A 26,445-nucleotide genomic window follows, 5' to 3' on the forward strand; every position below is an offset into this window, starting at 1 on the left:
CTTTAGTGCCTTAATGCACTTTTGAAAACAATGGGGAACTTTGACCTTTGCAAAGAGGCAGCAGGAAAAGCTGCTCTAAAATTAGGTTAGAGGTACTTTTTAAACAGAACTGAAAAAAACTATGAAATCTTTGATTAGAATATTTGTTATTATTGTTTTTAAACAATCTTATTTACACTAGTTTTACATTAAAATGTTTGTATACAATAGTAATCTTACATGTTACAAATTATTTAAGAAAAAATATGTAATTTTGCTGTTATTGCAGTCTCAAAACTGACAAATAACCCAAGTTAATAGGATGTTTTGTATTCATATTAGGCACTGCCATGTGCCGCTGTGGTCAAGCCAGAATACTCAAAGTTCAGGTTTGATTCACTCTTAAGTTGCTTTAGAGCAGATATCAAAGCTTAACACTTCAAATTTATTCATTTGTATGAAAAAAAAAGTCAATATATTGTTTGTATAAAACCTCTGACAGCTGCTCGAAAGCAGCTTAAGAGTGAATCGAACATGAACCGGAAGTGTTTTGGCTGGACCACAGCGGCAGATGTTGCCGTAGATTCATGACTAAACATCTGTATAGCCGTTAAAGCTGTTTTCAGCTAGCACATTGGACATGTTGAGAGGAGAAGAAAAGAATCGACTAAAAAAAAAGATTTGAGTGACGACTGAAGTTATTGTCTTGCCAGGAATGGAGTTTATATAAGAGACCTTAAGACCTAGTTTTTATTTTGATTGTCGACTTCCACTTATTGCCACACAAATTGCATATTAGCTAAATATTTAGCTAGCAACCTAAGTATTTAGTTATGTATTACATTTGTAATTAGGTAACAGTTTGCTAACTAATGTCTTGTTTCCACTGAGTGGTACAGCATTGGTCGGTTCAGTTCAGCAAGCCATTTTGTCTGTTTCCCTTATAAAAGCCCACACAACCGACCCGTACCACATCATTCCTGACCGTCCTTCAGTTCAGATCCATTTAACTATGGTACAGTACGATTAGGGGAGGGGCAACTGGCATCACCCAACTCAGTCCATTGATTAGGGCACAAAAGAGCATGAGACATAAAAGTGTGCCACATTAGTTGTTTGGATTTTGACCCGTTTGCCCAGTGAGAGTCCAACTTGCGGCAGAAAAGCTGTCCAGAATAGCTGTCCAGAATACGGTGGACCATTAGCGTACTATACCGCTCCGTAGAAACAAGGCAGTGCGGCACAACCTCTACTCAGCTTTGCTGCACAGTGGCAACCTTCTTGCCCCTTTAAGCTAGCTGACAGAAACATGTTGACACCCAGGTCACCTCGGTTTAAGACTTTGCTACAGAAGCATATCCCAACCAGATGATGTCAAAATCAATATGGCAATGTCATCAGCGCTGCTTCAGGAGTAATAAGGCTTCCTCACCACTCTCTAGAGCCAGGCACACACTTAAGTACCCTCTTATTGTCCCCCTCCCTCTTCTTTGTCGTATCATCAAACCCATAAGCAGGCTTAACCGGGCAGGGATCAATACATCGCAAGGGGTCATGGTGAACAGGGCGAGGCTCGTGATGCTCGTACTAATGCTGCCGCCTGCTCACTCTGCTACACTCATCACTGTCAAACCAACTGTCCCATGACTGTCCTTATCATTGCCATCTTTGCCCCGGTCTAAGCTACTGACTGTCTCAGCGGCTGACCAACAGTTTAAATGATAACAAAGTAAAGGTCAATCCCTCTTGATACTGCCAAACCTTGAGGTACATAGCGGAAACGTTACTCCTAACATCCAGATGGGATCTTGTCAGATTAGAGCTGGTCTCGCCTTCCATCGTCCAATAGACCTCCTGGCTTAAACGAGGGTCCCCCCTCCCACCCCAGGGATCTTCCATCCTAACCCCTCATTACAGCCAGTTTATCATGCCAAGAAGAAAGTGGCAAAAACAAATTAGTCCACGGAAGGGGAAAATAGCCCGGCATATCGATTCCCCCTTTTCATGCCAGAGTGGAGCGCAGAAAATATTGGGCTATAAAAGGGAAACAAGGATATAAAGCCATTATGGTCCGCACTTAATTGATCCTACTTCCCATAACAAATTAATTGAGCGGAAAATGGCAGATGGCTTTGATGAATGTCATAAAAAAGGCTTGTCAGCAGGCCCGGTGTGTGCGACCTCTCACTGTATGGCATGAAGGAGCTACTCAGGAACAGGCTTCCGGGAGTGCAGCATGTGTTTCTTTGAGTACTTACATCCCAGTGATCCGGATGTTAATCACATTGACTTATTGACATCATTGCTAATTGTCTGCTGCTACTCCATGGACCTTTTTTTTCCCCTGCTTTCCTTAATGTCCGATTTCATTCCATAACTGCAGTTGCTGTTCAGGTGTTTGTTTGCTAACGTAGGAGTGTGTCTGTGTGTGTTTGCTTCAGCGTGTGTTTATACTGACAAGCTGATGTCCCAGAAGCAGAACAAATGCTAATTTAATCAATTGGCTATAAATCCTACTGGCCGCTGACTCATGCGTCTGCTGCCCTGGGGACTCCGACAAAAACACCCTACCAGTGCATTTTGCTTGGGGTACACACACTCTGATGCCAACACGCACACACATCCAAAGCATCCATCTTCCATTCTCATCTTTCTGTTTGCATCCCTGCAGCACGAGGAAGAGGAGCCACAGAGTACAAGCTGATATGCATATGTTGACATACTGAGATAATTGCTTTTTTTTTTTTCGCCACCCATTTTAAGTTCCTCAGCTGTCCTCAGGAACTTGGAAAATGTATAGAGCCAGACTTCTACTTTTTTAGTTAATAAGTGTGGAAAAAAATTAAAAGATGTTGATCAAGGCTTTCTGAAAACAAACAAAAAAAAAAATAGACTGCATTGTCTAAAATGTCTGATGAAAATGTCTGTCTAAAATAAGTTCGTTTCAGATCATTGTCTTGTTGGAACACCCAACTCTATTCAAACTATAACTGTCTAGTTGATGACTTGAGATGAAAATGAAAAATGTGTTCTTCGATTTGACAGCCTCACTGATCTTGGTTACAATCCTGGTGTGAAGGACAGTGGCGCTGGTGTTTTAGCAGTTTCAGTTTAAGTGGTTTCTGGGTTTCTGTTAATCAAAACAAATTTGGTTGTCTGGGACATTTTGGGTTAACTGATGTTGCAGTTCTATCTCCAATGGATGTTCCTTTGTCTTCCATTCAAGAAAATGAAATGGCCTTATTAAAAAACAAAAAATGAAAACGTGTTCTCTCACCAAGAACATTGCTGGGAGCTTCAGGCTGAATTATGCCAGAAGCTACATAAAGTGTGTGGGTCGAACACAACTTCCAGAGGATCTCTTAACCAAGTATTAGATGGGGTGTAAATATTTGAGTCTGTATGCTTGTTGCTTACCATGAGTGTGTGCAATAGATCCAGATTATATGTCCTGGTTAGCATCCCAAAAACCAATTTGCACGGTGGAATTATTTATTGGGAGCATATTCCCTTGTAAGTTTGGCCTCTGCTCTTCACATATTTCTGACTCACCTGCAGTTTCATAAGATCCACTTTTGTTAAACTTGCTGATACGGCGTCTCCAGTGGGAGTCGACTTGGGGGGGCACTTTGGGGCGGCGGAGTGACAGGAAAATAAAAAACGGAGATGCAGAAAAGTGACAGAAAGTAACACAGAAACAGAGGTGACAAAAGAGAGGAGGAGGAAGCCGCCTGCTGCCAGCAGCGCTGCTGGATGATGCCCACAGGCTCTGTTCAGAATTCTGCAGGGCCTCTGCGGCCCCCGTGCTCCCCATCAATCTCCGCCTGCTCTGGCAGCCGCCAACGGCTGCATCTTAATCTGCCGGGGCCCGACGTGAGGACGGACAGGTCGCCTGGGCTGCACAGTAAATAACTCGTCTGTCCTCTTTGGTTCCTCTGTGCGAACACATTCACAGAATATTTCTCCACAAATATTCCTCGGTTTCTGACTTTTGAAAACATCTGAGGGTCTAGAGGATTTCTGTTTATTTTTTGGCAGTGTTTTTTTTTTCTTCAAGTCTTACATTTTGAACTGAGCGAATGTATCATTTTCAGTAATACAAAAACATTGTACTTCGTGTAAAAATTCATCTGATGATAAATTATTCTGAAAGTAATTCCATCCATCCATTCCTGGTTCTATTACTCTTCCTACACAGAGACTCAGAAGGGTCTCTGACCACCATATCAAATCCTCCTACTTCTCAGGCTGCTTCAACAAGGTTCACAAGGTTAATTGACCCACATGGTGACATGAAATTATTGACATCTTGATGTGCAAATGAGTGATGGAAAACTAATGACAAAGTGTCATGGGACAAATCAGCAGTCTGAGGTTTGTAGAAATGCCACAACTGTAGTGCTCCTCAAACTATTTGAATTATGAAATATGTCTAGCATTTTTAGGGATCCTGATGCATAAAAATGACTCCTATATATAAACTGATTGTAGGTAAATGTATCAGTGTGTGTGATGAAAGCCGGTCTTACGAGCCAGTACTCGTGTGGTAATCTTACTCTTTGTGACGATGTGACTTTGAATGCACCTTTCACATCTGTCAGTTTTCATGTGTACCTTTCTGTTCCTCTGTCACACACAAGCGTGTACACTGTCACGCCCAGCACAACACACACTCGCACAAAGCGGCCATCGCTGTGCGTACCGGCAATGGTGGCAGAAGTGGAGATCTGACACAAAAGATGCTCTATCACAGCGACACGGCGGAGGCAAGGTGAGACGGCCCCACGGATTAGAGGGCGGCTATCTCTGGCACCCAGGGCCCTATGGAAAATCCGGGAGGCGGCCCGGCACGAGTCGCTGAGCTCTGAAGCCGCTCCACCCACAACCTTTAGCGCCGGCCCCCAGAGAGGATCAAACCAACCTGCAGCCCCGCTGCGCTAACCCCTCTGCCCCCCCTCCCATCCCACTTCTGTTCCCCACCTTCATGGGTCAAAGGTCACAGAATCCTCCCCACCCGCCAACCGCACTTGCTCCACTTGCTTCGGGGCAGAGCACATTGTCTTCCCACTAGGATGCAGGTTTCCATGGCAACCTTTGAACTCTGTAGCAGGAGTCGGGGAGGGATAACAGCAGGGTTTGCTGGGTAAAAGGGCTCTAGATGTGTGAATTGGCAGCTTCTCATCATATATATATAATACAAGCCTAGATGGACACAGTTCTACTATAAAGACACACTTTGCTCCTTTGTTTGACAGATGACCTTATGGTCTGTGTCACAGAGCTGAAGCGTCTGCCTCTGTTGGGAATAATGGTGTCTAAAATGACATGTTATGACAGAGAGAGGTGTAACACACTCGCACACAAAGGAGTGTGGATTTCCATCTGTGTATATGTTACCTATTGCATTCCTACTGTATGAGGTGAATGGAAAGAAATAAAAAGCTTGCGCTAAAGGTTTTGTTCACAAATATTTCATTTGTCTTTTATTTTTACTATTGTTAAATTCTCACAACGACCAGCATCAAGAAAACTGGCGCAAAAACTGTTAAAATCTTAACGGTTATGAAACTGCACAAGAACAAAAAGCACTGGATTCTCAAAGACTGGCCCTGTTTGCGCAAAAAATGAAACTGAAAAAAAGAAGTGCTGGTTGGATTAATAGTTTAGTTGAATATTTTCCTAAAAATGGTGCCGCTCCCAAGTATAAGGAACTTGTCGCTTCAATGTCTGAATAACACAAGGCTGATTATGAACACAATCTCTGTGGCTTAAATATGAATATATTTGAAATTTTACTAGCTCATTCAACTGTTTATATTCATCACCACCTTGATTTTTAATGACTCATTATGTCACCAATCTTATTCACGTGTGATTTTAATTTGAATATTTTGTGAAAACAGCATAATTGCGAAATTGTGTTTTTGCGACATTAGATGAATATTGAAAAAGTTTGTCATTTGAAAGTCATCACCATTTTCTGATGAAACCCAACACGCAGGACTCAGTAGCTCAAATTGAGCTTCTGCTTGATTGGTTATGAAACTGGGTGGAATTTTGACATTTTCAAAGCAGTCAGACGGACATGGTGTCAAGGATGAAAGGAGAGAAGATTTAGCTAGAATTGACCAGAATCTTGCTGTTGATGCTACACAAGAAAATAAAACAAGACAACCTTGGGTTCATTCTACAGTACAAACAAGGTCCCATAAGGCTGCCTTTAAATATACATCTATAATCACTGCATGAAGTCTCAGAAAGTCATTTTTACCACATCATTCGTTCTTATAGGGGAAACTGATCAGACGTAGATGGTTCTTGTAGCTTGATCCACTTTCACCTTGAAGCATCTCCTGCTGCCTCTAATCTTAAACCTTCTTGATGGCTCTTTGCCGACTGATTCCCAGCATGTTGGATGTTTTTCTTTTCTGAAGGACTTTGACCTTACTGGCCTTCTTAATTATGTCCTCTAAGACATTAATTTTCAAACTTTTCAGCCTTATTTCAAATCAAATAGCTGTCATAACAGTCAGTTACTAAACAGGGGCTTAATTTATCTGGGGACAAAATGCAATATTTTTTAAATCTAATTTTGCCCTGAGAAATAATCTCACTCTCCACACAGTGACGCCCCTTTGTGGTAAGCACTGCTCTAGGGGGACATTTGGGTATAATGAACTCTAAGGGTTTTTTTTTCTCTCTTACTGACCCACTTTTTTAGCTGCTGGTAGTGGTGGGCTACAATGACGGTATCCATAAAAAAATATATGTAAACATCCTAAAATCAACAGTAAAAGTAATGGACAATCTTAATACAAGCACATTCCATCCAAAGTAGTTTCCATAAAACTGGTAACTCCTTGGACTCTTCAGTTGTAGGTCCATCAGACAGCGGTATGACACCGGTAGCGGTATGATAATATGGTGGATAGCTGGTGATAGAAACTCTCTTATGGTTCGGCATGAAACAAACCACATTGACTCATGCCAGATTCAGTAGAAACGAGGCATACCTGTGTCTCTTTCTCAGATGAAATCATTAAGGGTGTCATGGATAGGGTGTTTTGAGAGATGGTGAGAGTAAACGCAGGAACCCAAGTAATGAAGAAATGATGAATTTAATGTTAAGAGCTCAAACACAGTCCATACACAGGCGGCACGGCAGAGAGTTAGCACACAGCTAATAATGGTAGCAACTGAGAAGCTAAGGACTGGGAAAGCGAGCTAAACCTACACAGGACTATACAGTTCAACTCTGACGGCATGCAGGCAGACGAACAATGACATGTGACGTACACAACGAACACACGACAAGCATCTAACAAACTTCTGATATCTGACGAGGATCCAACGACAAACAAAGACAACAGGTGGGACTAAATACACAGGGAGGGTAATCAGGAAATTAGACACAGCTGGGATCAATCTACAGGGAAACAGGACTAAACACAGAAAATCTCAAAATAACTACACAGAGACACACAGATCACAACAAGGGAGCTATTGCTGCTAATAGTTTTGTGCACAATGTCCAAATCCATCCAACTGATGAAGCTCCTGCTAACTGTAAATTGCTGAACACTTTAACCTTTTTTTCTTTTTTTTAAGCTTTGTTCATTTGTTTGTGACTCCTTTCTGTCCTTTAAACTCGTAAGAATAATGTAGCCTCGTAATGAGCCTTTTTTATGGGTAAAAGGAGTTGTTCCTTCCCACTGTCACCACGTTCTTACTCAGAATGAGAAATTAGTGCAGAGTTGATAACTAGATTTTTTTTTCTGTCTGAATTTTGATTGATTTGAACTCATTATGGACTGTCACAGTGGACCTTAGAGCCAAACTGCAGACAACTGCTTAAGTTAGACAAATATATTTTCTTAAAAAAGAAGAAAAAAACACTGCAAACTTACACAGTCTTAACTGAGTTGAAGAGAATAAAGAAACCAGGAATCTAAATAGCTGGTGAGACAGGTGAGAGGCATTACTAAGATGGAGAAACACAGGGTTCATTGAACTTGATTTCTGGGACAATTAGCTAAACTGAGAAACTGGAACCAAAAGGAGAAACAGGCCTTACAACAATCTATGAAAATAAATGCAAATACACAAGAAGTGTGACATTAAGGACATAACGCTTACTAAATGAAGACATGAACACCAAACTTAAACAACACAAACTAATGAAACTAATGAGGGTGAATAAGAAAACCAAAACACTGACACAAGAACATGATCCAAAAGAAAAAACTAATAATCAGGACAAAGGAATAAAGTATTAAATTAGACATGGCAAAACCTACCAAAAATAACTAATAATTGAAAAAAAAACATTCTATAGAATTAGGTCTGAATCGGATGGATTTGTCTTATAAAGTGTCTTCTTCCAAGTAAATTGAACTGATGAGAATATGTCAGCATTTGGGGGGGGGGGACCCAAAAATAAAATTGTTTTTTTTTATTATTACTGGTTTAGTTATTAGGATTGTGTATCTTGTATTTGTTTTGCTTTTGACTTTTTGTTTCTTTTTCTGTTGTTTGAATGCATCATCTTCTGTTGTCATGGCTTGTCTTTTTCACCGCTGCATTTTGTCTAATTTGTGTCCATCACACCAGGAAGTGAAAGGTGTAATTTATTTCCTGCAGCCAGCTGTCTGTCTGTCTGTGTGGAAGAGTGGAAGTTACTGACAAAGCAATGATTGTTTCGTAATGAAACTGAAAATGAAATCACATTTACATTTTAGACTTTCTCCGTCTCTCAAGATTCAGTCAAGGAAAAAAAAAAGAAAGAAGAAAAATTCTTACCTTGATATATCCACTGAGAGGTGACTTATTTAAAGTTCCTATGGCGATGTGATTAGACTTGAACATATTTAACCTTTAAGTAAAAATGGGAGTGATGGGGGAGGGGAACTGCTGGGAGGAAGAAGGAGCTGGCTGATTGAGATCGGCCGATGGAGTTGCTGCCTCCGGCCAGATTAGCGGGAGGTTTGGGTCAGTCAGCGCCGGCTCCGTGTTCAGATAAACTTCCCTGCCTCACAGCTGCTGCTTGATACCGAGCCATAGTTTTCCTTCCTATCTCTGAAACTCACATCTTCAAATTTAAGGACCTGGCTTATGAGATACAGAGAGAGAGAGAGAGAGAGAGAGAGCAAGAGAGTGGGGCCCTGTATCCATGGCAACCCCAGCCAGGTGCACTGGTTCATATGCAATTCAGGTAATTCAACACCACAATGAAAAGCAGCATGCATATAAGGTCAGTGGTATTCAAATGCACCACGTGTTCCTGGCTCTGTGTTCGTATTTTTGCTCGCTCTCTTGACCTCCCGGCACGGCCATGTGACCTGATCTCTGCCACGGCGCCCCCTGCTTGACTGGCAGGTATGATATTTCCTTTGACTGAGGGCTGCATCTAAAGGCAGACAACAACGTCGACAGAATATTATTAATTCGCTGGGCATCACAGCATCAACGCAGAGACGGTTCATCTGACACAAGACGTGCGTTTTACATACATCGCCAAGAATTGGACTGGGCCGTGATTTTTTTTATATATTTGTATACTTGCTGGATTAAAAAATACACAGTGTGAGATACACGGTACAAATGGAAGAAGAGAAGAAGATAAAAAGAGGGGAGAGACAAATTAAGGAGAGTGACATGGAGGGCTGGATGTCGATGGGGGTGTTGGAGACTTGCATTAAGCCGGGGGCTTTAACAGCTGGGTTTAAGGGGAGAGAAAAGGGATGGGCTTCAGATTGAAGTCAGGTTTCTGCTTCATGTTCCCATCCTCCTCCTCACACAGTGCAGTACCTCCTTTTGGATTTCTCTTGATTTATTTTCTTGGTTTTGTCACAATTAAATTTGCAAACAGTCAAACAAATCATGCCAAACAAGTCGAGCTGCATTTGGTATCAAGTAAATACTTGGCCAATATAAATAGTATGATACTTTTTATTATTTAACTGTCTCTCCAGTTTTTTTTTTTTGAGATCACGTTGATCACGCAAAATCAATAGATGCCCACATTTGCTTTATGTGCAACTGTGAGTTTATTGCAAATTTACCAAAACAATGGTCAAAAGCATGTAGTGATACTAAATACCACCTGGAGGAAACTGAATTTCTGTCGCATCCTGGGTTGGTTTGATTATTTGGTTCTAGTTTTGTTATTATTCTGTGTTCCTTAGTGTCCATCTTCGATTAGATCAGTTTGGTTTCTCCTTTACATTAGTTCAGTTCTTCTTAATGATTCTGGTTTATTATGTTTATTTCTTGTGTCTAGTTATTCCTTGTTACTCTTAGATTCGTTAGCCAATCAGCCCAGGTCTTTTGTTCCAACATTCACCCTCAAAGTATTTAAACCTTTCTCCCGCTCACATTCCTTGCTGATTCCTTCTGTTAAACAGTCATAGCCTGTTAGCACCACCTTGCTTCTGACATTTTTTTTCTTTGATCCTGGTTTCCTGTTTTTGTTTGACTCTGGCTTCCTGTGTTCCCTGTGGTTTTTGTTAGTTTTATTAAAACATTCATCTACAAGCTTCCTCTGTCTCTCTGCAACTGGGTCAACAGACACAGAACAGGACAATTTTTTTGTCACTTTTTTTTTTTTTTTGAAGATTTTATTGGCTCGAGTAGCCTTTATGCGAAAGGTATGTAATGAGAGATGTGAGAAGACATCAGGCCTGGATCTGAACCTGCGATGTCGAGGACTGAGGCCTCCATATATGGGTTGTGCTTTATCCATTAAAGTATAATACATGTAATATATGTAACATACGCATCAGACTTTGTTTATTAATTTCTAAATGCTAAGCATGTTCTCTCAATGTCAGAAAGATATTTTTAAAATAATTCTGACATTAGGAAACACAACTGCACAAAATGCAAAATTTTCTCTTGCATTTTCTCTTTCATCCCTTGTCACATTTGCCGTCATATGTGAACGGACAGGAGAGCAAAGCGGTATTCTGAAATTATCACAAAAACATTGCAAATTTCCTTGCAAATATTTCTAAAGTAGCACCACAAAATTTTTATTTTGGTTGCAAAATTCAGAAGCGGTTTAAGTTTAACAAATCAAACTTCTGACTTTTAGGTGTTTTCCTTGCTTTTCCTTGGAATATTCTTGTTAAAACTTAGAACAGATGTTTATAGGTGTCTACAAACATAATAAGCAGAAACATAATAAAACAAATTATAGAGCCCATTTTAAAATTTCTCCAGGTCTGTGCAGTGCAAACCTTAACTTGGAGATTGATGATATCAGTCTTTTTCTTTTATTATTTTGCAGTAAATGTTTTAACATATTCAAGTTTTTTGTATATTTTTTGTACTAAATGACTCAGAGCAAGTCTAACTAAACCCACCTTTACACCACCTTGGAAAACAGCGCATGGATAATATTTAAAGGAGAAAAAAAAACTTCAATTTTCTTCAAGAAAATTAAGGTATTTTTTATTTTATTTTGAATGAATTCCCTATTTTAGTCACTATGACTAAACCACAGCTGCAGGCACACAGAAAGGTGCAGTTGAGTCATTCATTCATTTTTCTTGTGAGTGAATGGTCAACATGTAATTAAACTGAAAACATGCATAGAATTTGCAACAGAGAATCTTCAGGTGCAACATTCATTGATAAAAAGTGGAAGCTCTCCTCTGGTGCTGGGCTAATTATGGTTAGCTAAGGCTATCCTAGCTGGTGGTCATCATTACCGGAAATCAATGCACAATCAAGTTTCTGACATGCACTCTCGCAGTAGACGTAAAGGCAGCCTGGTGACGGATGTTTATCAGATTTGCTGTGAGCTCTCAATGATAACCAGGTGCTTCATTATCAGGGCTGGAAAGTGCAGATTTTAAGATTTTACTTCAAGCTATTTTTTTAACAGCAAGGTCAGATCAAGATTATTTCCACATTGATGGAGTAAATCAGCCAGGAGGAGAGGAGCACATCCACAAATGTTGCTGGTGTGTGTGCAGGGCACCTGGAATGACCTCGTACATATAAATGATGGCTATAAATTGGACTGAAATCCCATTCCCATCCTCGCAGGATTTGGACCAGCTGTAGCTGCTTAGTACCAATTTCATTCCCGCAGAAAGCATCCCCCTGCACCGAGTGGCGAGAGCTAATGAGCACATTTCATGGCTCAAGTCAACAAGCACAGGAAGAGCAAGCATGTTGCGGTTTATTACCTGATAAATAATTCAGCCGTGGTCTTCTCATTCAAATAACCTGCTAATACAAAGCCTGTCAAGCATTTGAAGGATGATTCACATGTATTTGGTCATATTAGGCGAGGATTAAAGTAATTTGACGCGACTGAAGCAGAAAACGGAAATAAGGAAAGATTTTGCTGCCATCACATGGCCAATAATTGCAACTACAGCTTAACGGTTTGTTTTATGAAACCTAATGTTTATGTATTTCTATTCTAGTCTATAGACAACTTTATCGTTACTTACTATGTACACCGGAACTAAGGATACACAGCTTCGAGCCAAAACGGAGGTTGTGTGACGTCATGTGAAAAGGGTCTATTGTCGACACCACGACCCAGCTTGCAATACATGTACGTCTACCAACTGCTAAAAAGGTTTCCTTTCCCCTTAAATGAAATACAGTTAGTTAAATGGATATATTTTGGATATACAAGATGTTTTTCTAGCTCTCAATGTGGAGCGTTAAGAAGACGAAAAATAATGGAGAGAACAGAGAAACATTTTTATTCGTTTTAAAACTAAACACTTTAGTTTGTAATTTTTAGTGCACTATTAGCATCCCAGTCTTCACTCCACTCCAGTAGGTGGCAGTAGAAGGAAGAATAAATAATAGATTTTTATTTTTTCGAGAAAAAAAACATGAAACGTTAAAAATTAACTAGCTCACTTTAAGTAAAAGCTACATTCTCGGTTATCTTCGTGGGACCTACAGTCGGCATTTTCCGTAACCTTTCGGTTTCACCCGCCGACCCTCGGATCCTCTCGCCAGAGTTGATCCTTCGCTGTCGTCGTCTGCCTCGTCCTCCTCTCCGTGTTGTTGTTCTCGGTGACGCGACGGAGGTGTAGCCTGACGCGGTCTCTTACGTGTCGGTCTGAATAAAAGTGGAGCTCCGTAGACCCGGGAGTGACGAAGCGAGTCTGTGTTGGTAAGAGGACACGCGTCCGATGTTTGCTAAACAGATAATATATATGGCTGCCCGCTGACGATATTTGTAGCCAAATTTCCGCACAGGGCCAACAAAGAGATCATGGCGGCGGCTGTTGCAGCGGCGGAGGCTCACAAAATGAGTCAGTCTCTGCAGGCTGAGACATAGGTATTAATGTGGGAGTGGGTTTTATTATTTAATTTAATAAAAATGCACAGGAATTAGTTTCTGAACCACATTGCTCTTCAACGTTAACATAGCCTTATTTTCAACCAGTAATGGCTTATGACGGATGAAATAAAGTAGTAAATGTGTCCTGTTGTAAAGAAAAAAACTGGCATGCAGACATTTCCCTCCATGCAAGCTTCCAGCTAGCAAAATAGCGGTATCGGCTAACACGGCTTCAGGGAAAGCTACATTGAAATGATAACACCAGGCTCTAAACATTGAGATATATATTAACATTAACGCTAAGTAACTGGAGTATTAATATATCATAATTGAACTTTTGCTAAAGTCTAGCGTCATTCATTGCAGTGATGTTAGCCACATAGCATGCTAACATTAATAGGAATGCTATCCCTAGTTGTTCAATTAGCTGCAGGCTAGAAATAAAATAATGCATAGTTTTTAAAACGCAATTCAGCAGTTTTTGCCAAGTTTTCATGTAGCTCAGGTGTACTTTGGTGCATATGTTTTAAACTGCGTTTTTCTGCAGTCCGTAAAGCTAAACCACACCCTCCGTCAGAGCCAGAACTCAACATTTCCAAACTGCTGTGCAGTTTACTGTACAGTAGGACAGAGCAATGTGGATGCAACTTTATCACCTGGTTTTCCTGATTGTTTCAAGTTGTGTTGTGTTTATAAAAGCTTTGAGGGAAAATCCCAAATGCGCTAACGATTGTTCTTACTGCCGCCAACATAGAATGTTAAAATTGTGACGCAATTATCAATGACGTCATTGCTATTTTGATTTTGAAACGGACGAGAGGGAAATATGTAATTAACGCCCATAAAATGAAGTACCAGTTTTGGAGCGACTGAAAGATGCTGAATTATTCAGGTTTTCAACCTATTATTAGCCTGCTATTGTAGACGTGCTATTTATTTCTTGCCAATTGTAGTTTTATGTATGTATTTAAACTTTTTCTTTAAGTTTTCACCACGACAAGATTTGTCCACCAGATGGCATCACATTTTTCCCGACTAGAAGCATGCTGACAACTGGCTTTTTCACTTTTCCGGCTGCCTTACTTAAATATTGAGTCATGTTCTTACATATTGCATATAAATAATGGATGGAGAAGGAGGCATCAAAATGTTGCAGCAAACCATTGGGCTATCTTAGCGCTTCATAGTAGCAATAAAACAACAATAAAAATAATAGCAAACTACTTTTAAATTATTATTGAAAAAGTAGGTCTATATTATCTGCCTGTAGAGTGGCTATAATCCCAAAATCATATTAATTTTAATATGAATATTTTAGGCTAAAGTAGTTTTGAAAGATTTATTTGTGATTATACAAAAATAGTAATAATATAACTGCTTTTTTTGGAAGTTGATGTTATTTCTTGATATTATGATATTGATATGATCTTGTTAGCTTGTATTGTGCGTCATAATGTGGAGAAAATGCTGATTAAAAAGTATATACAATCATTCCTATATATGTATTTCATTGATGTTATTGACAGATTTCCTGATTAAAACTAAGCACTTGATTTCCTTAAAGATTTCAGGATGTTATGAATTAATGACAATATCTGACTTAGTAATAAATTGATGAATAAAACCCACTTGTAGGATTGTTTTAATAATAATGTAAATACTTCAGTTATAGTGGCACCACATGGCGTATTGTTAATTTTTCAAGCCTACCTTTTTTTATTATTTACATGTTCTGTACTGCATATAGCTCCACTAATTTCAGCCAACCTTCCCCAAAGAGTTTATTGTGAAGGATCTGTGGAATATGCCAAACTTCTTCCAGTTTTAAAAAGATCTTGATTTGGTTTCAGAGCTGTACCGCAGTGAAACTGGATTTAAACCAAATTAAAATCAAGGTCTTTTTGGTGGAAACACACCAGATTTATTCATGAACCCAACAAATTTTCAGTTTGTGGAGCAAGCTGAAAATTCACAGAAAATGGCAGAAAATGTCTTTTCTGCCATTTTTCTGCTGAAGAGGAGAATTCATGGTGAAGCAAAGCAGTCCCAGAGCACCACACTGCCACCACCGTGTTGAATTCTCAGTAGTTTTCTTCTACCTGGAAGTGGGTGAATCAGAGGGAGGTTTTGGTTTTGATCAGCAGTAGTTTGCATTTTAAACTCAGGTTGGTTTGGAGCCCTTCTTTCTCTGAACTCTTCCTGGTACACAAACCAAACATATAAGGGGGGAGCGAATACTTTCTCACTGCTCTGTAGGACCTGATGTAATGTTTCTGTTCGCTGCTGATTCTAGATGAAGATGGAAGCCAGTTCAGAGGTGCAGCAAAGCGGTGAAGCAGCAGTCTCTGAGTCCGAGGCGCAACAGATCACCCTCACCCAGGTACTCCCCTCCTGCCTTCCCTCTGTCCATCATGGCCGACTTCCAGACTGCTGCTCTTGGTTTGTTAAAGCCGAGCCGTTGGCATGCCACTCTGTCTGCAGGCGCCCATCACAGCAGGCCAGGTGACCTCCAGCCCAGGGGTCACCATCGTGCAGCTCCCCAACGGTCAGACGGTGCAGGTACACGGCGTGATCCAGGCTGCTCAGCCCTCCGTCATCCAGTCACCTCAGGTCCAGGCCGTTCAGGTACGCCGCTAACTCGCCTCACCACGCCTGACCAGGCCTCTGCCACTCAAAGTCCTCTGCTCTTCCAGATCTCCACTGTGGAGAGCGAGGACTCCCAGGAGTCTGTGGACAGCGTCACAGATTCCCAGAAGAGGAGAGAGATTCTTTCCAGACGGCCGTCCTACAGGTCAGAGAGGAGAGAAGAGGAAGACTTTTCTGATGTTTCAGCACCAAACCTTCATCGTCTGCTCTGATCTTCCCAAACAGGAAGATTCTCAACGACCTGTCGTCCGACGCTCCCGCCGTGCCTCGCATCGAGGAGGAGAAATCTGAAGACGACTCCGGTCCAGCCATCACCACGGTTACCATGCCCACCCCCATCTATCAGACCAGCAGTGGGCAGTACAGTAAGTTTAATCTTGGGATGGTGGGGTGAGTGTGGGGGGGTTCAGGTGTGATCTGTGGAAGCTGAAGCGGCGGTTCCCTCTACAGTTGCCATCACTCAGGGGGGTGCCATCCAGCTGGCCAGCAACGGCACAGACGGGGTCCAGGGCTTGCAGACCCTCACCATGGCCAACGCCGCTGCCTCGCAGCCCGGCACCACCATCCTGCAGTACGCCCAGACTAGCGATGGCCAGCAGATCCTCGTCCCCAGCAACCAAGTTGTCGTTCAAGGTGAAACCAAGGACACCCTCTGCTAGTTTACCCAGCAACTTCACTGTGTTTCACTGACTAGAACAGTCATGGCACTGCGCCACTTCCTGTTTGTCTTAAGCATATCCAGCATGTCTGTCGGTTTTCTCCAATCAGCTGCTTCTGGTGACGTCCAGGCCTATCAGATTCGGACAGCTCCAACCAGCACCATCACGCCGGGCGTCGTCATGGCAGCATCTCCTGCGTTGGGAACCGGAGGTGGTACAGAGGAAGTCACACGGAAAAGGGAGGTCCGGCTAATGAAAAACAGGTGCTGGTTACCGTCTGGAAGTGATAACATTTTTTATTTTTATTTTTTTAAGTAATACGAAACTTTATTGGGCTGTGTGTGTGACACAGGGAGGCAGCCCGGGAGTGTCGCAGGAAGAAGAAGGAGTACGTGAAGTGTTTGGAGAACCGTGTGGCTGTACTGGAGAACCAGAACAAAACCCTCATCGAGGAGCTCAAAGCCCTCAAAGACTTGTACTGCCACAAATCAGAGTAGAGCGCCCCCCCATGTACAGAGACTCCAGTCAGAGCCGCACCCGGAAGCCACTCCTCCTTTTCTACGTTTCCTGCTTTCTTACAAAAAAAAAAAAAAAAAAACTGCTGATAAATCTGACAGTGGGAATTACTGAGACATAAAACACACCTGTCCCTCTTTACGCAGCGCTTTTCCTTCATAAGAGGACAGGGAGCATTTCAGAGCTCATGGAAAGCATTCCAGTCACTGGGGCCCAATCAAGCTGGGCTGAATCACCAGCAAAGAGGAAGTGACATCAGCCACCTCCCAAAACGCCGGTCGCTCGGATAACTCAGAGGTTACGTTTGTATTCCTAACTTGCATTAATCTGTTACCTAATCACGCTATGAACTGTAGGTGGGTCGTTTTGTCTCTGACTTGAATTTGTTTATTCTCCGTTTATTTGCTTCTGTGACGCCATGTTTTAATTTTTTTTTCTACATATGCCTTTTTAGGACAAACAGCTAAATATGAACTGTAAAATGCAGCTTTAAAATTACAGTATTGAACTTGGGAAACATTTGAGACACCATTTGTCTTCTTTTCTAGAACATAAAAATATTAAAGCTAAATCATTTTGATGATAGCGCAATGTTTTTTTTTTTGTCTTTTTTGTTGTTAAAAGTGAATTTAAAAAACTGTAATGAACATTTATTTTTAAAACTAGTTTTTTTTTGTTTTTGTTTTTTTACAAAAAGACTTTGCAGTAAAAATGAATATCTGCATATAGTAAAGTTAAAAGTACACCTGTAAATTAGAGAGTTTTTTCTGTATTAAGACATAACAATTGGCAGGGCTTTCTTTATCAATTTAGGTTATTAGGTTTTATCAGTTAGTTAAATCTAACCTAATTTGAAAAAGTCATCATTTAATGCAGAAAAATTGAGAAATAATGTGGAAATGTAACCCAATGAAAGTTCAGACAGGTGACCTCGCATGTCACATGCCCAAATAATCACCCCTCCACCACCGTGCTTAACAGTTGGTGTACTTAGTTTTTAACTCAACTTTTAAAATTGGGCCATAACTTTGATAAATGACATTGTTTTTTTAAGTATATGTCTCTTAGGGCCTGTCTAAGAGAATACGTTTTTAATTACAAGAATAAACTCATGAGAATAGACACAATTATTCTAGAAGAAATTCATAAAATTACAAGAAATCATAATTTTTTTTCCTCTTCAATGTAGACTGTTCAAAGTCCTGCTAATAATTTGATGCTGTTTAAAATGATGCAATTCTGTATTTGTTAAAAAGATACCAAAGTGTAACTTCACAAAATGCTCAACATTCCTCATTTTAGTACATTATATTTCATATAGTTCTCAGATTTGCATCATATTCCTATTACATTTTTACCTTTATTCTCATTTTTTTTTCTTGTAATTAAAAAGTTTTTTACTTTGTCTGATCTTAATCTGTATAAATACTATTAGAACCTGGTAAAAAAAAATACCTGAAGATTTAGAGGGTGTACTTTCTATTCATCATAACTTTATTTGGAAGCTCACTGGATAAATGGATTGCTTGTTTTATAATGTATAATATGCCTGGTTCCATATTTGGACAGTTTGGGAGGGAAGATGAGTCTCCGCAGTTTAACGTTCCATTTTATCCTCAACAGGAACATTTTTTATAAAGACCCCATGTCTCCCCCTCTCACCTGAGGAATCTGTAAGAAAACAAAGCAGTGTGTGCACTTTCCTTGCTTTTACAATCCTGAGACATTTCAAAATAAAATTTGAAAGCCTCGGAGCGAACTGCTCCCTGAACCAAACGCAGACGGGTGTTTGGTTAAAGACGGGATTTGGTCCAAATTTCACAAAACCCTGAAAACGAAATGTAAAGTGAGACCAAATCAGAACAAAGCTGTTATTTTCATGAAACAGAATGTCATATTGTACTCTTATGTATGGTCATAAATTGTTTTTTTTTTTTATGTTGCTTTTTAATTTTTTTATTCACATTTTCTAAATGTTAACATTAACATGTATAACTGCGTTTATGTTAGAGCCATATAAATGAGAGTTTTGGCAGCTGAAAATAAACGTGTTCTTGCTCTTTTCTTTTTTTTATTCTCTTAAACACTCCCGGATTGCTTTGTAAAATATAAATTTGACTCGTCATAAATCCCTTCTTCTAGGGAGTCTGGACGCCTTGTACAGACGGATGTCCCTGTCTTTGTCGTAGTGGACCTCCTCCACGGTGAAGCTGTGCCTCAGCATGCTCAGGAAGCGCGCGTCCCGTTCGTAGCGGATCTTGCAGGCCAGCAAAACGACGGTGCTGTCCGAGCATAAATGCTCCAGGGTCCGCAGCAGGGAGGAAAAGGTCTCCTCCAGGTAAATGATGTCCGCTCCCAGAACCACGTCAAATCCTCCTTCTGGGAAACGCTCCAGGCCCTGACCCCAGGTCAGCTCAGAGACCACCACCAAGTCACCGGCTGGTGGGGGAAGGTTGGCTGCAACGTTGGCGGACAGGAACTCCAGGGCAGGCTCCCTGTCTGTGATGGTCACATGAGCACCTAGGAAAAAAATTTATGTTTTATGAATTATTGTTCAGTCTTTTTTTCCAATAATCAGCATCAGACAAATGCTGAGGTACACTTTAAATGACTCCATTTTCAAAAACATGAACGCTGCCACAACCCCCAAGCAATTATCTTGTATTTTTAAAGACAGACTTGTAGGGTGTAAACCTAACATAAAGTGCTAAATATCGGCTTGGGTACTGGCATTGGAAAACAGCAATCAGTCAGCTATGAGCTTACCCAGCAGAGCTGCCACAATCCCCACCAGTCCAGTCCCAGCTCCCAGTTCAACGACCTTCTTCCCCTTTAGCTCCACTGCTCCCAGCTCCAGGTACATACACATAACAACCGCCTGGAAGGGAAGGGGGGGGGAGGAGGAGGGGGGGTATTATTGCAGATTTCTCCCGAACCCCATGGAGTTGCGGCGCAGTGAGTCACTTACTGCATCCCAGACAACTGCAGCCACCCCTAGCCTCTTCCAGTCCTGAGCCAGACGGAGCTCCTGGTTAGCAAAACGGAATTGTGCTGAGGAGTTATGGAGTTTGGAAAGTGCAGGAAGCGGGTTTTCTTCATAAGGAACAAGAGCCATGTTTTAAATAAATAACAAAGCCAGTGTGAAAACTCTTCTTCTCGCATCTTGATAGCTTATTGACTCAGTAGTGCCATCTTCTGTTACTTTTTAACATCAGCACCGGCCCACTTTTAGGTGTAAACTTGTTTAGTTCTACTGATGTTTCGGTACCAGTCCACGACAAATACGGACTTAAGTTCACACCGAGCATGTATCACAATAAAATGTCTCTTATTAGGTTAAACCCGTACTATCACAGTACAAAGCCGTCCAATGTAGTCCCATTGATGAACGAATCGACCAATTACGTTACACCTTAAATAATATTATCCAATGAGACAGCGTGTTTTTCTGAAGGCTGTTCGAGGGGCGTGGTCTCTTCATTAAATCAAACTTAAATCAATTAGCTTTGATACGTTGTCGCTTCCGTATTCAGAATAAAAGCATAGTAATTAAGACTATTTAAGACGACTAAAGCTGAATATAGTGATTAATATTTTGTCAGACAGCAAGTTTAACCAAATTCCATGCTAAAGATTAATTTAAAAAGTCATTTTAATTCTGAAAGCATCACTTTTTCCTCACTGCTGATTCACAATGTGTGCTAGCCAGCTGCTTGCACATGTATCTCTAATAAAATGACCTAAAGTCAACACATTAGGCAACAGCATTTTATTTTGAAATCCAAAATTCGGAAGCTGCTTCTGAACGCAGCTGCTACGCTACCACCGCTGTGACGTAGAGGACGTGTCTCCTGCAAATGCGACGAGATGGACGTTCTCTGTATTATTAATAGGCGCTTCCTTCCTGTGCTCCCGGTTATGTTTGGAGATTTTTCCAGGTGTTGAGTCCGTGTTCTCTTCCGGTGGATCAGCCCGGTACTGAGGCAGGTCCTGCGGCTGCAGCGGACATGGATTGATCCATTATTCCTGGGAAGGGGGAGCAGCCGAGCCTGGGAGAACTAAGCGTTAGCCGGATAGCCATGGAGGCAGATAGAAGTACCTGGGACTGCTGTATCACTAGAAACTCCGCTTTGTTCAATCAGATTGAATTATAAATAGTTATTGTTGGGAAACTGATGGTTTCATCCATGCAAATCCTGGGAAAACATGCAGACGCCCTGAATATGTCAGCTGTCTGTGCAGAAACCTTAGTGGTTCCATGCTCCCCTTTCTGCAGCTAGAGAGTCAAATTTTCACTAAGCTGAATGTTTGGCGCCATGAAACTGATATAAAACCCATCTAAAGGTGTTATGTGTTTTTAAGAGGCCCCACTTCCTTCCTAAAAGGTTTAGGTTGAACTTTGACCCCTGCAGTGCAGCGTTGTCAGCAGGAGGCCCAGCTTTAGTTATATGGGAACCAGCTCTGGCTGCAGCAGGACAGCTGTAGGTCAGCAATGGGAGGCTCCGTGTCCTGCTGCTTCTCTCCAGGTGAGAGTCCAAAACTCCACCGGAGACACTTGGACCTGGACGAGTGTCCCATCACCACCACAGAGGACGTGAGTGAGGACACAGGCACCTACCTGCAGCACATCAGCGACAGGGAGCTCCCTGATGGTTGGTTTGGCTCGTGGGCAGGAGAATACCCTCTGATGTTAACGTGTCACCATTAGTTCAATGAAATGTTTTCTTTGCAACAGAATTGGCCCAGGAGGCGAACCCATCGGACCATCCCAGAGCCAGCACCCTCTTCCTCAACAAGTCCCAGACGGATGGTCGGTATTCCTGTGTGTATAGTGCTTGGTTATTATCTACTTGCCTGTCTGACTCATTTTGTCTCACTCCAGTGCGGGAAAAAAGGAAAAGCAACTACATGAACCATGTAAGTGCATCGATTTAACCTTCGGAAACCCCCAAAATAAACCTGAGGCAAATTTTTTTTATCAAATGTATAATTTCTTGCTTACCATAAGCATGATTTAAAAACTAATTTCAGTTGTTCGTCTTATATCTAAATATTTCAGATGATCATAACAATTTAACATTGAAATTGGGTGCACCGATTGCAGTGATTGGTTGATCACCAGATCGCTCAACCTGATGATTCAAATTTTGTCCGTTAACGATTTTTACATTTTTTTTTCTGAAAAATGACTAAATATAGTGACAAAGTCTCTAAGTTGGCAACAGTGGGGTGCCTGCTATTAACCTTGCATGTGCAGGTGTGACCCGGTAGGCGGGCATCTCATTTGGCCCTCTCCCATGCAGAAGGGGACAGTGGCTGATTTTCAGACATTTGCAGAGGTAGAAAAGATCGGTGGATAAGATCGGTTTTACATGTAGGTCGATCTCCCAAAATTCAGGACCGTTTGAATTTTCTCCCAAACACAAATGGTAGCCCAGTTTTATCTTATGCTTAGGAGTAGTTGATGTGCATTAAATCACAGTATCATCAGCATAAAGCAGAAAGTAAGTATTTGATAATGCTTGATGGAGATGTTTGGTATAGGGAAATAAGCATGTAAATAAGCTAGGACTGTCAACTTGAAAAATCCTTGTTTTAATGCTGATTGTTGTTAACGTTCCAGATGTCCCCAGGACTCCTGACTAAAAAATACAGCTCTTGTTCAACAATTTTTATCGACGACAGCACAGTCAGTCAGCCAAACCTTAAGAGCACCATCAGATGGTAAGCATTCTCACCCCTTTCGTTCAAAAGGTTACTGATAGATGCAGACATATTATTTTAAAAAAAAATTAATTCTCTCTTTTCCAGTGTTGCTTTGGCCATATACTATCACATCAAAAACAGGTAGGAGAAGTTTGGAATGTTGTCATGTATTCCTCTTCTTACAGCAAGCTGAAAGCTAAAATACTCCCATGCAATGCTACTTGACATGCTGTCATTTGCAAAGCAGCCAATCCAGGAAGCACCATATATTTTGCTTGACGCTGATTGGCTAGGCAGTTATTAATATTCTTAGTGGGGGTCTTAAACCACCGCAAGTACAGGGGTTTTATGGTATTTCTTGTTTGTCCCATTTTTAAAGACAATTCTTGACATTTAAAAGTTAAGCTCTTTGTGGTTCTGGATATATTGTACCATTTAGTCATCATGCTGCTGTTTCTGCAGAGATTCCAACCGCTCGCTGGATATATTCGATGAGAAGAAGCACCCTCTGTCGGTAAGTCTCTAACCAAACGTTAGTTCACTTGCTCAGTGGGATCTGATGAAACTGAGTCTCCCTCCCAACAGAGAGAAAAGGTTCCAGATGATTATTCTGTGGTTGATCCTGAACACAAACTCATCTACCGCTTCATCAGGACGCTCTTCAGCTCGGCGCAGCTCACCGCCGAGTGCGCCATTGTTACTCTGGTAAGCACATCTTGTATTTCTATCTGTAAGATAGAAATACAGTTTGGCACAGTGGTATTCCCATTTGGATGATTTGTCTCCTTTCAGGTGTACCTTGAAAGGCTTTTGACATATGCTGAGATAGACATTTGTCCCTCCAACTGGAAGCGGATTGTTCTTGGTGCCATCTTGCTAGCATCCAAAGTCTGGGACGACCAGGCCGTCTGGAACGTCGATTATTGCCAGATCCTAAAGGATATCACAGTAGAGGACATGTGAGTGCTGCTCCTCATCTGGCTTTCTTTTAAGAAGGACTTTAGTTCTGAAACAACTGATGAGATCTTTGCATTGGTCAGGAATGAGATGGAGCGTCACTTCTTGGAGCTGCTACAGTTTAACATCAACGTTCCGGCTAGCGTCTACGCCAAGTATTACTTTGACCTGCGCTCTCTGGCCGATGACAACAACCTCAGCTTCCCTCTGGAGCCACTCAGCAACAAGCGAGCCCAGAAACTGGAGGTGCGTAAAGTGTTTCTATTTTTTTTTCTTTGCTGTCCCTTTTGGCCTTGTTTTCGGGCACTAAAAGTTTTGTGCTTACACTTTCCATAGGCCATATCCAGGCTGTGTGAAGACAAGTACAAGGACTTGAGCAAATCTTCCATGAGGAGGTCAATGAGTGCAGATAATATGATCGGTATCAAGAACTCTCAGGCTGTGCTTTCCTGAATCGGTTGATCATTGATCTTCCTAACTGGACGGAACTACTGAGAAATGATTTTAGAGAAGACAAACATCCTTGAGAGATTAATTGTTAATTTTAGAGGCTAAATATACAACACTATAACATTATTAATCATGTCGTTGTGTTAATTAAAAAAAACTTCAGTGGTTTTCTTTTCAAAGCATGACGATTTGGTGACGTATATTGGAGGAAAACAGTATAAATGCTTCCTAAAGTTGCACAAGTTTCTTTGTATCTCCTTTTTTTTATTATTATGTAATGGGGAGCAATATCTGGCTGCTGCCATCATGTCCCCGGCAGTATTTACGCGACAAAAACTGTCACAGACTACCCTGTGGCGTAGTTCTGCATACGGACAATGAGACGTTCTGCTTACTGTGTAGGCTCCTATAGCTGTGAAATGTACCAGACTTTATTTAATTCAAATAAATTTCATTCACTCGCTGTTTCAAGTTAGGTGGAAAAGTGTCTTCAGGCGTTTTTTTTTGTTTTTTTTTTATATTCAAAACGTAGATGACTGAAAGAAGAGCCACAACAATGGATTGTGGATATATTGTGAAATTAATTTTACTTTAATAAGTAAATAAATTCTGCAATGTATGAAGTTTTGATTTTTCATAAATATTTATAACCTTGTCTTGAATAGTGTGTTGTAATCGGGTACAATTGACTAAGGTGTTTTTTGTTCCCTATGGATCCAGGTGGGTACAGTTCTGCTAATGAGCTAGTAATGAGATACTTCTTTAGCAGTTTAGAATTTTTGCTAACTTTTAAAACATTTAGCACACTTAACTTCCTCTAAGTTAATTGTTCTGAATAAATTCCAAATCGCTAGTTTTGAAAACTTTGAGCTGAATAAAGTTTGACATCTGTGTTGAAGTTTTATCTATTACAAGAAGTCAGATGCTCTTAATTTGAAAGTTGAAGACTGTTTACACAGCAGTTCTGTTTTTTCTTTTTTTTTTTACCCAGGAACTTTAAAACATGCAGAAAGACAAAAGAAAGCAAGACATAAACATAAAGACAATATATTTTAGGGTGTTGTAAGACGTAACTTATGTTAAAATTAATTTGGTGCTCAACAATTGTCATTTTTCAAGGGCAGATATAATTTGAATGAAGCTAGCGCTTTAGCATTAGGTTCTACTAAATACCGTAGAAGTAGGGTACCTTAGTCATTTTCTGGATCATCTGAGATTAACCTGTGTTATAAAGAAAAAAAGACATGAATCATTGACTCCAGTCAGACATTCTTCTTGGTTCTGGTTCTGCATTTGATAGCCATCAAGAAAAATAAATTCTACAAATTTTTTTCAAACCCTGTTGTTTACATTTCATGAATAGAGGCATTACCCAAGCAATCTGAAAAAGATTTAAGTGGTTGGGGGGGGGGGGGGAACATGCTTTAGTTTTTTGAATGTCTAAAACACCACAATGGGAGGTAACAAATTAAATATTTACACATCAATTAAATATCAGAATCAAAAGTTAATTTTTTTATTCTGTTGTGTGTGTTATTCTGATCCAGATAGTTCCTAAAGTGCATTTCACCATTCAGATAAATACTTGACCGCAAAGCCAGGTAAGATTGTAGTACATATGATCACCCACAGGGGGCCAGTGTTGTTCTGCGAGACCAGATGACCTGACTGCAGGCAGGAGATAAGTCCATGTGTTAATGCGACATCCTTCTCTGAGATGTGGTGCAGCTTGCTTATATCATCACTGTACTCGCATTGCTAAAAGACATCCTCAAAATGTCGCTGAGGATGTTTTGTTTCTGACTTGACATTAATGACAAATGCATAGAACTGAAAGGATGTGTCGAGTTTTATCGGTGGAAGGAGAAAAAAGAAAACCCTTCTCGGATGTAAAATTGCTGGAGTGAGGTAGATGAAAGCTGTGATAATCTAGAATGAATAGTCCTTGTATGCCTGTGACTGTGTGTCCTGTAGGGATCACAGTGCCAGAGCAGCTTCATTAATCTCCTATCATCATGGGACTTGTCTGAACTCTAAAAAGAGGGCCAGGGAGAACAAGCATGACCCCCTCCTCCCCCATCTCTGAGGGACTCTCTCCGTTTACCCTCCACACACTCGGGTCACTCCTCATATCACACACTGCTCAGCTTCACAATGTCAGATTGCTGCTGCTGATCTGGCACAGAATGAGTGTGATGTACCGCTGGCGCAGAT

The 26,445-nt window shown here is 40.9% G+C and overlaps 3 protein-coding genes across 6 annotated transcripts; 2 read left to right on the forward strand and 1 right to left on the reverse strand.

Annotated features, from left to right (window-relative positions):
- Nucleotides 1-12,874: 12,874 nt before the first annotated feature.
- LOC106933037 (cyclic AMP-responsive element-binding protein 1-like) lies at nt 12,875-17,703 on the forward strand. 3 transcript variants are annotated; one of them, XM_015012066.2, is made up of 9 exons: nt 12,875-13,126; nt 13,197-13,294; nt 15,591-15,677; nt 15,779-15,922; nt 15,991-16,088; nt 16,169-16,308; nt 16,394-16,576; nt 16,712-16,865; nt 16,955-17,703. In XM_015012066.2, exons 3-9 carry the CDS (start codon nt 15,591-15,593, stop codon nt 17,097-17,099), a joined length of 951 nt encoding a protein of 316 aa, XP_014867552.1. In that variant the 5' UTR covers nt 12,875-13,126; nt 13,197-13,294; the 3' UTR covers nt 17,100-17,703. The 3 variants fall into 3 exon arrangements, with proteins under 3 accessions (XP_014867552.1, XP_014867553.1, XP_014867551.1); XM_015012067.2 differs by having other exon boundaries at nt 13,213-13,294; XM_015012065.2 differs by lacking the exon at nt 13,197-13,294.
- Nucleotides 17,704-19,169: 1,466 nt separating this feature from the next.
- mettl21a (methyltransferase 21A, HSPA lysine) lies at nt 19,170-20,467 on the reverse strand. Its single transcript, XM_015012068.2, has 3 exons — nt 20,087-20,467; nt 19,885-19,996; nt 19,170-19,638 (listed from the first exon to the last, which is right to left on the reverse strand). Exons 1-3 carry the CDS (start codon nt 20,231-20,233, stop codon nt 19,241-19,243), a joined length of 657 nt encoding a protein of 218 aa, XP_014867554.1. The 5' UTR covers nt 20,234-20,467; the 3' UTR covers nt 19,170-19,240.
- A 466-nt stretch (nt 20,468-20,933) lies between these two features.
- On the forward strand, nt 20,934-24,850 carry LOC106933036 (cyclin-Y-like protein 1). 2 transcript variants are annotated; one of them, XM_015012064.2, is made up of 10 exons: nt 20,938-21,770; nt 21,854-21,928; nt 22,001-22,035; nt 22,742-22,842; nt 22,930-22,965; nt 23,287-23,338; nt 23,410-23,529; nt 23,617-23,783; nt 23,865-24,027; nt 24,118-24,850. In XM_015012064.2, the coding sequence occupies exons 1-10, from the start codon at nt 21,611-21,613 to the stop codon at nt 24,232-24,234; spliced, it is 1,026 nt and encodes a 341-aa protein (XP_014867550.2). In that variant the 5' UTR covers nt 20,938-21,610; the 3' UTR covers nt 24,235-24,850. The 2 variants fall into 2 exon arrangements, with proteins under 2 accessions (XP_087871046.1, XP_014867550.2); XM_088014920.1 differs by having other exon boundaries at nt 20,934-21,770; nt 21,854-22,035.
- The last annotated feature ends 1,595 nt before the right edge of the window (nt 24,851-26,445 follow it).

This window comes from Poecilia mexicana, unplaced genomic scaffold (genome assembly GCF_051168715.1).
Source record: "Poecilia mexicana isolate PSO_F unplaced genomic scaffold, ASM5116871v1 scaffold_2, whole genome shotgun sequence".
Taxonomy (NCBI): Eukaryota; Metazoa; Chordata; class Actinopteri; order Cyprinodontiformes; family Poeciliidae; genus Poecilia; species Poecilia mexicana.

Excerpts from the sequence above, each read along its gene's own strand:
- LOC106933037 (XM_015012066.2), top strand. The coding sequence starts at position 15,591 with ATGAAGATGGAAGCCAGTTCAGAGGTGCAGCAAAGCGGTGAAGCAGCA. Across the intron at positions 15,923-15,990 it reads CTCAGGTCCAGGCCGTTCAG|ATCTCCACTGTGGAGAGCGA; the intron begins GTACGCCGCTAA and ends CTGCTCTTCCAG. Across the intron at positions 16,309-16,393 it reads GACCAGCAGTGGGCAGTACA|TTGCCATCACTCAGGGGGGT; the intron begins GTAAGTTTAATC and ends TTCCCTCTACAG.
- mettl21a (XM_015012068.2), bottom strand. The coding sequence starts at position 20,233 with ATGGCTCTTGTTCCTTATGAAGAAAACCCGCTTCCTGCACTTTCCAAA. Across the intron at positions 19,997-20,086 it reads CTGCAGTTGTCTGGGATGCA|GCGGTTGTTATGTGTATGTA; the intron begins GTAAGTGACTCA and ends CTTCCCTTCCAG. Across the intron at positions 19,639-19,884 it reads GATTGTGGCAGCTCTGCTGG|GTGCTCATGTGACCATCACA; the intron begins GTAAGCTCATAG and ends TTTTTTTCCTAG.
- LOC106933036 (XM_088014920.1), top strand. The coding sequence starts at position 21,611 with ATGGGAGGCTCCGTGTCCTGCTGCTTCTCTCCAGGTGAGAGTCCAAAA. Across the intron at positions 22,966-23,286 it reads TACTATCACATCAAAAACAG|AGATTCCAACCGCTCGCTGG; the intron begins GTAGGAGAAGTT and ends CTGTTTCTGCAG. Across the intron at positions 23,530-23,616 it reads AGTGCGCCATTGTTACTCTG|GTGTACCTTGAAAGGCTTTT; the intron begins GTAAGCACATCT and ends GTCTCCTTTCAG.